This window comes from Pan paniscus, chromosome 4 (genome assembly GCF_029289425.2).
Source record: "Pan paniscus chromosome 4, NHGRI_mPanPan1-v2.0_pri, whole genome shotgun sequence".
NCBI lineage: Eukaryota > Metazoa > Chordata > Mammalia > Primates > Hominidae > Pan > Pan paniscus.
In genome coordinates this window covers 174,654,274-174,667,434 of record NC_073253.2, presented here as the reverse complement: position 1 = coordinate 174,667,434, position 13,161 = coordinate 174,654,274, and the positions used below count along the sequence as shown (strand labels likewise).

General features: G+C 43.1%; 1 protein-coding gene across 10 annotated transcripts in view; it reads right to left on the bottom strand.

Annotated features, from left to right (window-relative positions):
• The window catches only part of CANX (calnexin), a 51,847-nt gene that overhangs the window by 6,082 nt on the left and 32,604 nt on the right, over positions 1-13,161 (bottom strand). For all 10 annotated transcript variants that reach the window (XM_034961197.2, XM_055112906.1, XM_055112909.1 and 7 more), the window contains 6 exons: positions 8,521-8,710; positions 5,039-5,152; positions 4,272-4,428; positions 1,834-2,049; positions 1,067-1,186; positions 69-195 (listed from right to left, as the gene is read on the bottom strand). In XM_034961197.2, the coding sequence (XP_034817088.1) occupies positions 69-195; positions 1,067-1,186; positions 1,834-2,049; positions 4,272-4,428; positions 5,039-5,152; positions 8,521-8,710 (924 nt within the window). The remainder of the gene's footprint in view (positions 1-68; positions 196-1,066; positions 1,187-1,833; positions 2,050-4,271; positions 4,429-5,038; positions 5,153-8,520; positions 8,711-13,161) is intronic.

Here is a 13,161-nt window from a genome sequence, read left to right as displayed (position 1 = left end):
GACTGTAAAGGTTGAACAACATCGTAGGGTCTTGGCTTAAAGCAGATTTTCTGGACTCTGTTTCTTACCAAGTTTCTCTTCTCCTTCCTCCTCCTCATCTCCCTTATTCTTTTCCTCTTCCTTCTCTTCTTCCTCTTCCTTCACATCTGGTTGAGGTGCATCAGTTTTCTTATACTCCATAGCACTGGTCTGTTTCTGAAATGTTCCCCAAAGTACAATTTTGTTTACATGTTCATGTATTATGTTATATAATTCCTGAATGCCTACAGGCAAAGTTCTGTTCCAGGCTGTATACAGGGATAGATATACAGAAACGAATAGGATGTAATTCCTACCCTGAAGAGTGTGTATGTACGTGTGTGTATGCACATGCGCTTGTGTGTTTCAAGGTAGAACAATAAAAACAAAAGGGCCAGGCAGGAAAATAAAGGTCAAAAAAGTCAAGGTGACTGAGGCACCGATACACAGAATAGTGGCAGAGGCTGAGGCTGGAAAAGGAACTTGGGATCCAGTTACAAAGTGCTATGAATGCCAGATGAAGCATAATCCTCATTTAGCAGAAGTAGAGCCCAAAATAAGACTTTCTTTTTTTATGATAGCATGCAAAAAAGGCTAAACAAGAAAAACTAACAATAAGGCTGTGGTACCCCAACATACTGTTTTGAGAGTGGGGAAGGTGAAGGCAGAATGGATAATGAGGAATCAAAGACTGAATTACAAAGAATAGAAATAGCTATAGCAGCAGGCAAAGCTGATTATTGCCCAAGTGGCTAGTTTTGTATCTAAGTTTATTGTTTTTTTTAGAAAGTTGCTGCCAAACACTATGGAGAGTAACAGATTAGGATAAATAATAATAGCAACCAAGGGGCTATAAATCCTGCTCCCATCTGGGCACAATAAACGGCCACTGAGGAACAGTAAGTAAGGTTTCTGCAGTCAACACCAAACATGGCTTGGTCATTACTGAGCCACTACAAAGAAAACCTCAGGCAACATATCTTAGTTATTTTTAATAATCACTAGAGTGATGTCTCTAAAATTGATTCTAAAAAAAAAAACTTCCTACCTTTCCAGAACAGCAGAAGAGGATAACCAGGAACACAGGAAGGGCTACAGTTAGAATATAGACTACCCACAGCCAAGGGCGCTCTTCAGCTGCCTCGATCATCTGCCCCACAACGCCTGGCTGAAAAACAAGACAGGACTGATTGAAAGTTCCGGCTTTTGACACCAAACATAGGCCGTGCTGTTTTTCTGCAGTTCAGTTATGGCATGGCACTACGCAGGACCTTCTTTTTCAGAGAAAATGCTCATAAAATGTAAAAAAGAAATTAGAGAAGCCTCCATCCTCTTGCTCTCCTTATAATCAAGATGATTTCACTCTCATAGGTGCAAAAGCTGGCTTCTACATCACCTGCAAAAGGCTCCCTTAACCTCAGGATCCAGTGAATTTCTTATCTCAGTATCCCTGGCTCTCCAATTCTTAGATCGGCCACATGACCAGTTGTTTGAAAATTCTGTATGTAGTGTAAACCGAGATTCAACATATAAGAGTGTATTAAAATATAGCCTAAATGACAAATTTCAAAATATATACCCAGACAAATAATAATAAAAAAAAAAACCTGAACATAACACAAATAGACTCTAAAGCCACTACATTAGACTAATGAAATCATGCCCCAAAACCCAATATTGTGTCTTTTGCAGGCATATGGTTATACTTTTTATGCCAATATTGCCAAATGAAGAAAAAAAACCTTAACACAGACTTTCACAAAATAACAGCTCCTTACAATAACAGACACAAATGCACAAGCAGCAAACACGAACCTCAGCAGCCCCATCAGCAGCTTTCTTCAGGCCCCATCCATCATTGGCCCAATCATCAACTATTCTTCGATCAGCACAAATGATAAAGTTGTCAAAAAAAATGTCAGAGGTCATGGACCACAGCTCCAAACCAATAGCACTAAAAGGAGTCATTCTGAAAGGTTCCAGATCTTCAAAGAAATCTGGATTTGGTATTTTCCTGGGTTTCCAGATTCCCTAGAAAAAAAAAGTTTCAGAAAATCATTTCAGATAATGATCAACAAAAGTTTATGGTGAATCTACTGTAAGAGAAATTTTGCATGAACAATGGAGAGAAATGCCAACTTCATGAAACTTGAAATAAGCAACAGGAAAATAAATAACAAATGCTACAGATTATTTTACGCACTCTGCCTCTAAGACTGCAGGATTCCAACTACTTCCAATTTCTACTATCACCCATGACCTTGGTCCAAACCAACCCCTCAAGTTCCTGGCCCATTCAACAGCCTCCACTCTTAGCAACTGCTAATGAGAGTGGGAGCATAAGTCAGTACGTACTTCTTCAGTGGTGATTTAAAATAAAACGCACATGATCATCAACCAGCAATTCACTTCTAGATAACTACCTAGAGAAATACTCACAACATACACCCAGACATGTACAAGGATTATTACAGCAGTAGTGACTCTGAAAGCAAAAGTGACAATCCACCTAAATGGCCACCAACAGGAGAACAACTAAAGGGCAACTTCTTTTTCACTGTAACCTCTGCCTCCTGTGTTCAAGTGATCCTTGTGCCTCCGCCTCGTGCCTAAGCAGCTGGGACTACAGGCGTGTGCCACCATACCAGGCCAATTTTTGTGCTTTTAGTAGAGATGGTGTTTCACTGTGTTGGCCAGGCTGGTCTCGAATGGCTGATCTCAGGTGATCCACCCACCTCAGCCTCTCAAGTGCTGGGATTATAGGCGTGAGCCACTACGACCAGCCTAAAGGGCAACTTTTTTAAAGTCAAACTTTTATCTTATTGTTTGACTACACAATTAAAAATACATTCACATAACATCTTTAACGACTATGAGGAAAAAAATAAAAAATTTACAAACAGAAAAACATATATTAGTATTTGTATATATACATATACTATGCCAAGATCCTGCTGAAATGTTTTCACAGTATCAGACCAGCTTCTCCTGTTTCTGTATATGTATATACATATATTAGTATTTGTATATAAAGTACAAATTAATGATTATAAATAATTTTAATTGCCACTCTTTGTAGAGATTATAAATAATTTTACTTGGCTAGAAAGATAAAAGGAACAAAGGTCTGAGGGTGTACATTTTTGCATGAGGCCTAAAGCCTCACAACCTTACTACTTGTATCCTTACCATCTCTTTTGGGCCTCAGTCTTTTTATAGTTGCAAGCATTGAGGCCAAGCAGTGAGCTGACTTGATGTAGTCAAGATGCTGACTCAAACCACAGTCCTCTACCCACCACATCACAGATTGTCCAGACTCAGCTGTGGATCCTATGGCTGAAGCAACCCTGGCACCCAAGAGCAGGGTACCCAAATCAACAGTTTCCCATTTCTCTTTTGTTTTTAAATATAGTTACAAAGCAACTATGAAAGTTATTCTTGGCTGGGCACAGTGGCTCCCGCCTGAAACCCCAGGACTTCGAAAGGCGAAGGCAGGTGGATCACCTGAGGTCAGGAGTTCGAGACCAGCCTGGCCAACATGGCAAAGCCCCGTCTCTACTAAAAATACAAAAAATCAGCCAGGTGAGGTGAGCACACCTGTGAGCACACCTGTGCTCCCAGCTACTCGGGAGGCTGAGTCAGGAGAATTGCTTGAACCCAGGAGGTGGAGGTGGCAGTGTGCCGAGACTGAGCCATTGCACTCCAGCCTGGCCACTAGAGTGAGACTCAGTCTCAAAAAAAGAAAGTTGACCAGATGCAGTGGCTCACGCCTGTAATCCCAGCACTTTAGGAGGTTGAGGTGGGCGGATCGCGAGGTCAGGAGTTCGAGACCAGCCTGGCCAACATGGTGAAACACCATCTCTGCTAAAAATATAAAAATTAGCCAGGCGTGGTGGCAGGCACCTGTAATCCCAGCTACTCGGGAGTCTGAGGCAAGAGAATCGCTTGAAACCGGAAGGCAGAGGTTGCAGTGAGGCGAGATCACACCACTGCCCTCCAGCCTGGGTAGAAGAGCGAAACTCCATCTCAAAAATAAATAAATAAAGTTAAAGAAAGTTATTCACTCCAGTTTCTAGGTTTATCTTTGCAATACCTAACCCATTAAGCTCTCTTTCAACTTAGGAAGTCTACTTTCTGCTTTTAATTCAACAGCTTGAATATAATGACCAACCTGGCAGCCTTACTCTAGATAAAACTTCTATCTGAATACAAACAGATTAATGAAAGCAACTCAACCATCAAGAGGCACAAACCTGGTAACTGGGATTGTCAATCATAGGAGGCTTCCATTTGCCTTTATAATTGGGGTTGTCAATCATAGGTCGCTGCCAGACACCACATCCAGGGGCTGACTCACATTTAGGGTTGGCAATCTGAGGAGCCTCCCATTCTCCATCCATGTCTTCATCCCTATGGAGGTACAAACAACAAATTATAAACAGGTTCTGTGATGCAGGACTATGAACAGCTGGCTGGCCCAGGGCTGCCAAGATCCTGCTGAAATGTTTTCACAGTATCAGACCAGCTTCTCCTGTATTTCCAGTAATAACAGTTTTTCAGGAAAAATTTATTTTTTAAAAAAGAAGAAAATATAATTAAAATTGTCAAATTCTACCCTGAAATTAGGGAACTTGGCTATATTTAAGATTGACTTCAATAAAAACAGGTAACTTATGCTGGGTGTGGTGGCTCACGCCTGTAATCCCAGCACTTTGGGAGGCCAAGGCAGACAGATCACTTGAGGTCAGGACTTTGAGACCAGCCTGGCCAACACGGCGAAAGTCCGTCTCTACTAAAAATACAAAAAATACAAAAATTTGCCGGGTGTGGTGGCACCCACCTGTAATCCCAGCTACTCGCAAGGCTGATGGAGGAGAATCACTTGAACCCAGGAGGTGAAAGTTGCAGTGAGCCGAAACTGCGCCACTGAACTCCAGCTTGGGAGACAGAGTGAGACTCCATCTCAAAAAAAACAAACAAAAAAACCAGGTAATTAAAAAAAATTAACTGAAGTTCTTACCAATCCTCAGGTTTCTCTGCGTCTGGATCAGGTACATACTCAGGCTCATCATCTAACCAGCCTTCGGGTTTTGTGGCCTCTTCATCTGGAATCTTAGCAGGGGCATCTTCATCCCTTAAACACAAAAGAAAAAGCCAGTTATGACAACACTGGTCACCGTATAGTACCACTTTGTGGATCAGAACAGAGTATTCTAAAAAAATTTGTTTTTAATCTCAAAATTTAAAATAATTCCTCTTAGAAAATACTTGTAAATCATATATCTGCTAAGGGCCTAGTAAAATAACTGTTTACAACTCAATAATATAAAGACAACCCAATTTAAAAATGGGCAAATGATTTTAATAGACATTTCTCCAAAGAAGACATACGAATGTAAAAATATACAATACGAACACACAATAAGCACACGAAAAGATGCTTAACATCATTAGCCATCAGGGAAATGGCAAATCAAAATGATACCACTTAGTACCAAGTTGGCTCTAATAAAAAAGACTCATAAAAACAAATGCTGGAAAGAACGCAGAGAAACTGAAACCCTCATACACTGCTGGTGGGAAAGTAAAATGGTACTGCTGATTTGGAAAACAGTTTGGCAGTTTCTCAAAAAGTTAGTTACCACATGACCCAGCAATTCCACTTTTAGGTATATATACCCAAGAGAAATGAAAATATATATCTATAGCTAGACAGAGTGGCTCATGCCTGTAATCTCAGCACTTTGGGAGGCCGAGGCAGGAGGATCACTTGAGGCCACACCAGCCTGGGCAACAAGGTGAAACCCAGTCTCTAGTAAAAAAAAATACACAAGGCCAGGTGCGGTGGCTCACACCTGTAATCCCAGCACTTTGGGAGGCCAAGGCGGGTGGATCACCTGAGGACAGGAGTTCGAGACCAGCCTGACCAATATGATGACACCCTGTCTCTACCAAAAAATACAAAAATTAAGCCAGGTGTAGTGGCTCATGCCTGTAATCCTAGCACTTTGGGAGGCCAAGGTGGGCAGATCACCCGAGGTCGGGAGTTTGAGACCAGCCTGACCAACATGGAGAAACCCCATCTCTACTAAAAATACAAAATTAGCTGGGCGTGGTGGCACATGCCTGTAATCCCAGCTACTCAGGAGGCTGAGGCAGGAAAATCACTTGAAACCGGGAGGCAGAGGTTGTGGTGAGCCAAGATCACGCCACTGCACTCCAGCCTGGGCGACAAGAGCGAAGCTCCGTCTCAAAAAAAAAAAGAAAAAACATGCACAGCCAGGCACGGTGGCACACGCCTGTAATCCCAGCACTTTGGGAGGCTGAGGCTGGTAAATCACTTGACATCAGAATTTTGAGACCATCCTGGCCAACATGGTGAAATCCCATCTCTACTAAAAATACAAGAATTTTTTGTAGTAGTGCGCGCTTGTAGTCCCAGCTACTTGGAGGGTGAGGCACGAGTGCAGTGGTGCACGCTTGTAGTCCCAGCTACTTGGGACGCTGAGGCACGAGAATCGTTTGAACCCAGGAGGCAGAGGTTGCAGTGAGCCGAGATCGTGCCACTGCACTCCAGCCTGGGTGACAAAACGAGACTCTGTCTCAACAAACAAAAAACCCATAAAAATTAGCCAGGCGTGCATACCTGCAGTCCCAGCTACTTGGGAAGCTAAGGCGGGAGAGGATCGCTTGACCCCAGAAAGTGGAGGCTGCAGTGAGCCGTGACCGTACCACTGCACTCCCACCTGGGCAACACAGAGATCATGTCTAAAGAAAAGAGGCCAGGTGTGGTGGCTCACACCTGTAATCCCAGCACTTTGGGAGGCTGAGGCGGGTAGATCACCTGAGGTCAGGAAATCGAGATCAGCCTGACCAACATGGTAAAACCCCGTGTCTACTAAAAATACAAAAATTAGCTGGATGTGGTGGCATGCGCTTGTGATCCCAGCTACTTGGGAGGCTAGGGCGGGAGAATCACTTGAACTCGGGAGACAGAGGTTGCAGTGAGCCGTGATGGCGCCACTGCACTCCAGCCTGGGCGACAGAGCTACACTCCATCTCAAAAAAAAAAAAAGCAAGAAAAGAAAAAACATATTTATGTAAAAACCAGTACATGAACATTCATAGCAGCATTATTCATAATCACAGACAAAAAGGAGCAAACAACCTAAATGTCCACCAAAGGATGGATAAATAAAATGTAGCATTATCAAAACAGTAGAATTTATTCAATCATGAAAAGGAATGCAGTACTGATACATGCTTCAACACAGATAAACCTGGAAAACACTGTGCTAAATGAAAGAAACTGGACAGAGAAAGCCACATACTGTATGATTCCATTTTATATGAAATATACAAAGTAGACAAATGTAGAGAGGCAGAAAGCAGGTTAGTGGTTGCTGGGAGTTGGGGGAGGAAACAGGGAGGGGCCACTTAATGGGTACAGGGGCCTTCTTAGGTGATAAAGCTAGTTAAGGAATATAATACTGAATAAGGCTAAGTCCAAATCTAATATACACCAAATATACAAATAAACTTGGCATTTATACTAGTGCAGTACAAAAGTTCAGTTATATGTATCTTACCTTTCAAGGAGGAAAAAGATCATCTAGAATGTAACTGCTAAGCATAGGAGGATATTTTACAAAGGGTAAGAATTTCTTCGTTCACTTTCTGACATTTCTGGAGTCACTGTGTGAAGTTGCAAGTTCAAAGACAGCCATATACAAGAATACAGCCCCAGCTATCTTCATTTCTCCTCACTCTTCAATGTGCACCCTACATAAAAGGCCATGTAATTTCTCCCTCGCATGTCAAGCTCATTGCTGCTCCTCTACTTCTGCATACGACATTCTTCAATCAGAAACACCCCTTCCCATATTCACCAACTCCTTAATTCTCACCTCACTGCCAAGTCTCAATCTGATTTGCCTTGCTCCAAGAAACCATGCCTAGTTTAGGTACACCTGGTGCTCTGGTCTCCTGTGGCACCTTCTCATGAACCCTTACAATACCACATGCCAACATCATGCCTCACAACTGGACTTCAAGCTCTGTGTAGGCAGATGGTGGTGTCCTTGTGGCTTTGTATTCTACCACCCAACCCACAGCAGAGAATTGACTGTTGTTTAAATAGGAAAAAGGTTATTTTTCAAATTAAAATTTAACATTTCAGGACTTTGGCTTTAAATGTGAGTTCACAGAAGCCCTGGAGTAGCCAGGTTAAAGGACCTGAGATTCTGCCACAAACCAACAGTGTCACCACAGACAAACTCTTATCAAGTGTGGCATTCTGTGGCTTGTAAAACGGTGAGTCAATCCAGATGATGACACTATGGCCCCTTTCCAGCTATAGTACTCTATATTTTCCCTACAGATTAGACTGCATCATGGATTACTGAAATTATCAGAGCTTACTCAACCAACATTTGGTTGTTCAAGCCACATGGAATATATGAAATGCTCCCTTACACTTGAAGACAGTTCCCCAAGACTCACCAGTCATCTGGCTTGACAGCTTCCGGATCTGGGATTTTTGGTCTTTCATCCCAATCCTCGGGCTTCCGGTCTTCTGGGTCCTCAATTTCACGTGAAGGATTTACAGGAGGAGTCATGTCATTGAGCAGATTTCCACTATTCACCACAGATTGGTCAACCAGTATTTCAAAACTATTATCTGGATTCAAGACTGAAAGAAACATTAAATGGAATTAAAAGTACTTAATTTTCCAAGCTCCCTTTACCATAATACAAAAGATCATGACTTCTAACGTGAAGCAGCAGAAGTCTGACCTGAGGCTTTGGGGTAAGAACAATGCCTGGCTCCTGGGGTCTTGGGCAAGCTAACACCCATTTCCTTATGCACGAAACATAAATGATTAGTCCCTCGGCTTTCTAAGAATTACAGCAAATGATAGTTAAAATCTTTAACACCAAAGACTTGACTTATAGACACTAAAAAAAACAAAACAAAAAAACAAGAAACTACATAAACTAACACAATTATTGGGCTTACACATATACACCAGTGAGAAGACAAATACGTGGACTTATAACTACTTCCCAGTACAAAAGGTCCATTTCTTCATTTTTAATAGAGCTGGTATTATTACCACGTTACTGAAATTACACAAACCTCCAATTTATTAAAACGCATGTCCACTCATGATTCTACTTTCTACTTTTTAACTCCCATGGAGAATGAAAAAACAATTTTAAATCCATAAAAGCATTTTTTAAAATTTTATTTTATTTTTTTGAGACAGAGTCTCGCTTTGTCTCCCAGGCTGGAGTGCAGTGGTGTGATCTCGGCTAACTGCAACGCCCGCCTCCCAGGTTCAAGCGATTCTCCTGCCTCAGCCTCTGCAGTAGCTGGAACTACAGACGGCCCCGTGCCACCATGCCCAGCTAATTTTTTGTATTTTAAGTAGAGACGAGGTTTTGCAATGTTGCCCAGGCTGGTCTCAAACTCCTGAGCTCAGGCAATCTGCCCAACCTCAGCCTCCCAAGGTGTTAAGACTACAGGTGTGAGCCACTGTGCCCAGCCACATGGGCCCCATAAAAGCATCTTAAGTGTGATGTATATTAAAGCCCAGATTCCACACCTAGATATCTAATACACAGGAGACTGAGTTACAGCACATCCAAACAAGGAATCCTATGCTGCTGTGTCAGTGATAATGAAAATGAATATTTCTGTGAGGAAGAACTTCACACTCTTTTGTTGTTAAGAAAGTTAGGGCCGGGTGTGGTGGCTCATGCCTGTAATCCCAGCACTTTGGGAGGCTAACGCAGGTGGATCACTTGAGGCCAGGAGTTCGAGACCAGCCTGGCCAACATGGTGAAACCCTGTCTCTACTAAAAATACAAAAACTAGGTGGGCATGTTGGTGCACACCGGTAAACCCAACTACTTGGGAGGCTAAGGCACAAGAATCGCTTGAACCTGGGAGGTGGAGATTGCAGTGTTTCTGTCTCAAATAAAAAAGGGCCGGGCGCAGTGGCTCACGCCTGTAATCCCAGCACTTTGGGAGGCTGAGACGGGCGAATCACGAGGTCAGGAGATCGAGACCATCCTGGCTAACACGGTGAAACCCCGTCTCTACCAAAAATACAAAAAATTAGCCCAGCGTGGTGGTGGGCACCTGTAGTCCCAGCTACTCGGGAGGCTGAGGCAGGAGAATGGCGTGAACCCGGGAGGCGGAGTTTGCACTGAGCGGAGATCGCACCACTGCACTCCAGTCTGGGAGACAGAGCGAGACTCCGTCTCAAAAAAAATAAATAAAAATAAATAAAAAAATAAAAAAGTTAGATATAGCACGTAAAGTTGTATATGTGTATATACACATATTGACAAATATATATCACAATGCTGATGTTTAAGATAATTTTAAGTGACTTCTTTGTGTATGTTTTTATTGACATATCGTACTTGTACATATTTTCGGGGTACGTGTGATATTTTGATACATGTATATAATGTGTAATGACCAAATCACAGTCATTGGACGGGCCCAGTGGCTCATGCCTATAATCCCAGCACTCTGGGAGGCTGAGGCAGGCCCATCATTTGAGGTTGGGAGTTCGAGACCAGCCTGACCAACATGGTGAAATCCCAACTCTACTAAACATACAAAAAAAATTGGCCGGGCATGGTGGCGCATGCCTATAGTCCCAACTACTCGGGAGGCTGAGGCAGGAGAATTGCTTGAACCCGGGAGGCAGAAGTTGCAGTGAGCTGAGATCAGGCCACTGCACTCCAGCCTGGGCAACAGAGCGAGACTCCCATCTCAAAAAAACAAAAAAAACAAAAAGAACAAAACAAAAAAAAACAAATCACAGTAATTGAAATATCTGTAACCTTAAACATTTACCTTTTCTTTCCATCTTATAGAGACAGAGTCTCATTCTGTGACCCACGCTGGAGTGCAGTGGCCCAATCATAGCTCACTGCAATCTCGAATCCTGGACTCAAGGGATCCTTTGATACCACAGCCTCCCGAGCACCTGGGACTAGAGGTACATGCTACCAAGCCTGAATAATTATTTTTTTGTAGGAACAAGGTCTCACTATGCTGCCCGGGCTGGTCTAGAACTCCTGGCCTCAAGTGATCCTCCCACCTCAGCCTCCCAAAAGTGCAGGGATTATAGGCCTGAGCCACTGCACCTGGCTCCATTTACTTTTTCTTTGTATTGGGAACATTACAATTCTCTTCCAGCTCTTCTGAAATACACCATAAATTGTTCTAACTATAATTTCCCTACTGTACTATCAAATATTAGAATTTATTCCTTCTACCTTATTTCTGTACCAATTAACCAACTTGTCTTCAACCCCTCTCCCTCGCTTTAAGTGTTTTCTTTTTGCTTACTTATGGCTTCTGAATTTCTATACCTTAAATATGTATTACTTTTGGAAATAACAAAAAAAGGTTAAGCTGGGCTCAGTGGCTCATGCCTGTAATCCTAGCACTTTGGGAGGCCGAGGTGGGTGGATCAACAGATGGCCAAGAGTTCGAGATCAGCCTGGCCAACAAGGCTCTACTAAAAATACAAAAATTAGTTGGACATGGTGGTGTGTGCCTGTAATCCCAGCTACTGGGGAGGCTGAGACAGGAGAATCACTGGAACCTGGGAAGCGGAGGCTGCAGTGAGCCAAGATGGCGCCACTGCACTCCAGCCTGGACGACAAAGCAAGACTCCGTCACAAAAAAAAGAAAAAAAGGTTGTTATATTCTAGGCTGGGTACAGTGACTCACACCTGTACTCCCAGCACTTTCAGGAGCTGAGGCGGGCAGATCACTTGAGGTCAGGAGTTCGAGACCAGCCTGGCCAACATGGTGAAACCCGGTCTCTACTAAAAACAGAAAAATTAGCTGGAAAAAATAATAATAATAATAAAAAAAAAAAGAAAAATTGGCTGGGCATGGTGGCACAAGCCTGTAATCCCAGCTACTCAGGAGGCTGTGGCAAGAGAATCGCTTGAATCCGGGAGGCAGACGTCGCAGTAGGCCAAGATCATGCCACTGCACTCCCACCTGGGTGACAGAGCAATACTCCGCCTCAAAAAAATTAAAAAGGTAGTCCAGGCGCGGTGGCTCACGCCTATAACCCAGCAGTTTGGGAGTCTGAGGCGGGCAGATCACCTGAGGTCGGGAGTTTGAGACCAGCCTGACCAACATGGAGAAAACCCATCTCTACTAAAAAAAAAAAAAAAAAAAATTAGCCAGGCGTGGTGGCACATGCCTGTAATCCCAGCTACTTGGGAGGCCGAGGCAGGAGAATCGCTTGAATGCAAGAGGCAGAGGTTGTGGTGAGCCAAGAGCACACAATTGCACTCCAGCCTGGGGAACAAGAGTGAAACTCCAACTCAAAAAAAAAAAAGGTTATTATATTCTTCAGAAAGAGGCATGCCTATTTATGATCTCAAACTAGCAGGAAAAGCTTCAATAAACAAACAAACCAAAAAAAACCCTGTATCAAAATGATTCAACTCAATTGTCAATTGTCCAGGTATTGGAGCATCCAAATAAGTTCAACTACAAGATACTTCTGAAAAACTATTTTTATTGGATTTATGTATAATTATAAATATAACTTATTCTATTATTCAACATTTCTCAACAACAACAACAAAAAAGGAAGAAATTAGATAGATCAGCAAAGCTCTTTGTAGGGAAAAAAAAAAACACCTTTTTTTTTTGGAGTGGGGGACGGAGTCTCACTGTGTTGCCCAGGCTGGAGTGCAATGGCATGACCTTGGCTCACCGCGACCTCCGCCTCCCGGGTTCAAGTGATTCTCCTGCCTCAGCCTCCTGAGTATCTGAGATTACAGGCGCCCACCACCCCGCCCGGCTAATTTTTGTATTTTCAGTAGAGATGACGTTTCACCATGTTGGCCAGGCTGGTCTTGAACACCTGACCCCAAGTGATCTGCTCGCCTCAGCCTCCCATCATGCTGGGATTACAGGCATGAGCCATCATGTCCAGCAAAAAATACCAATTTTTTTTTTTTTTTTTTGAGACAGAGTCTTCCTGTCGCCCAGGCTGGAGTGCAGTGTCACAATCTGGCTCACTGCAACCTCCGCTTCCCGGGTTCAAGCAATTCTCCTGCCTCAGCCTCCTGAGTAGCTGGGATTAC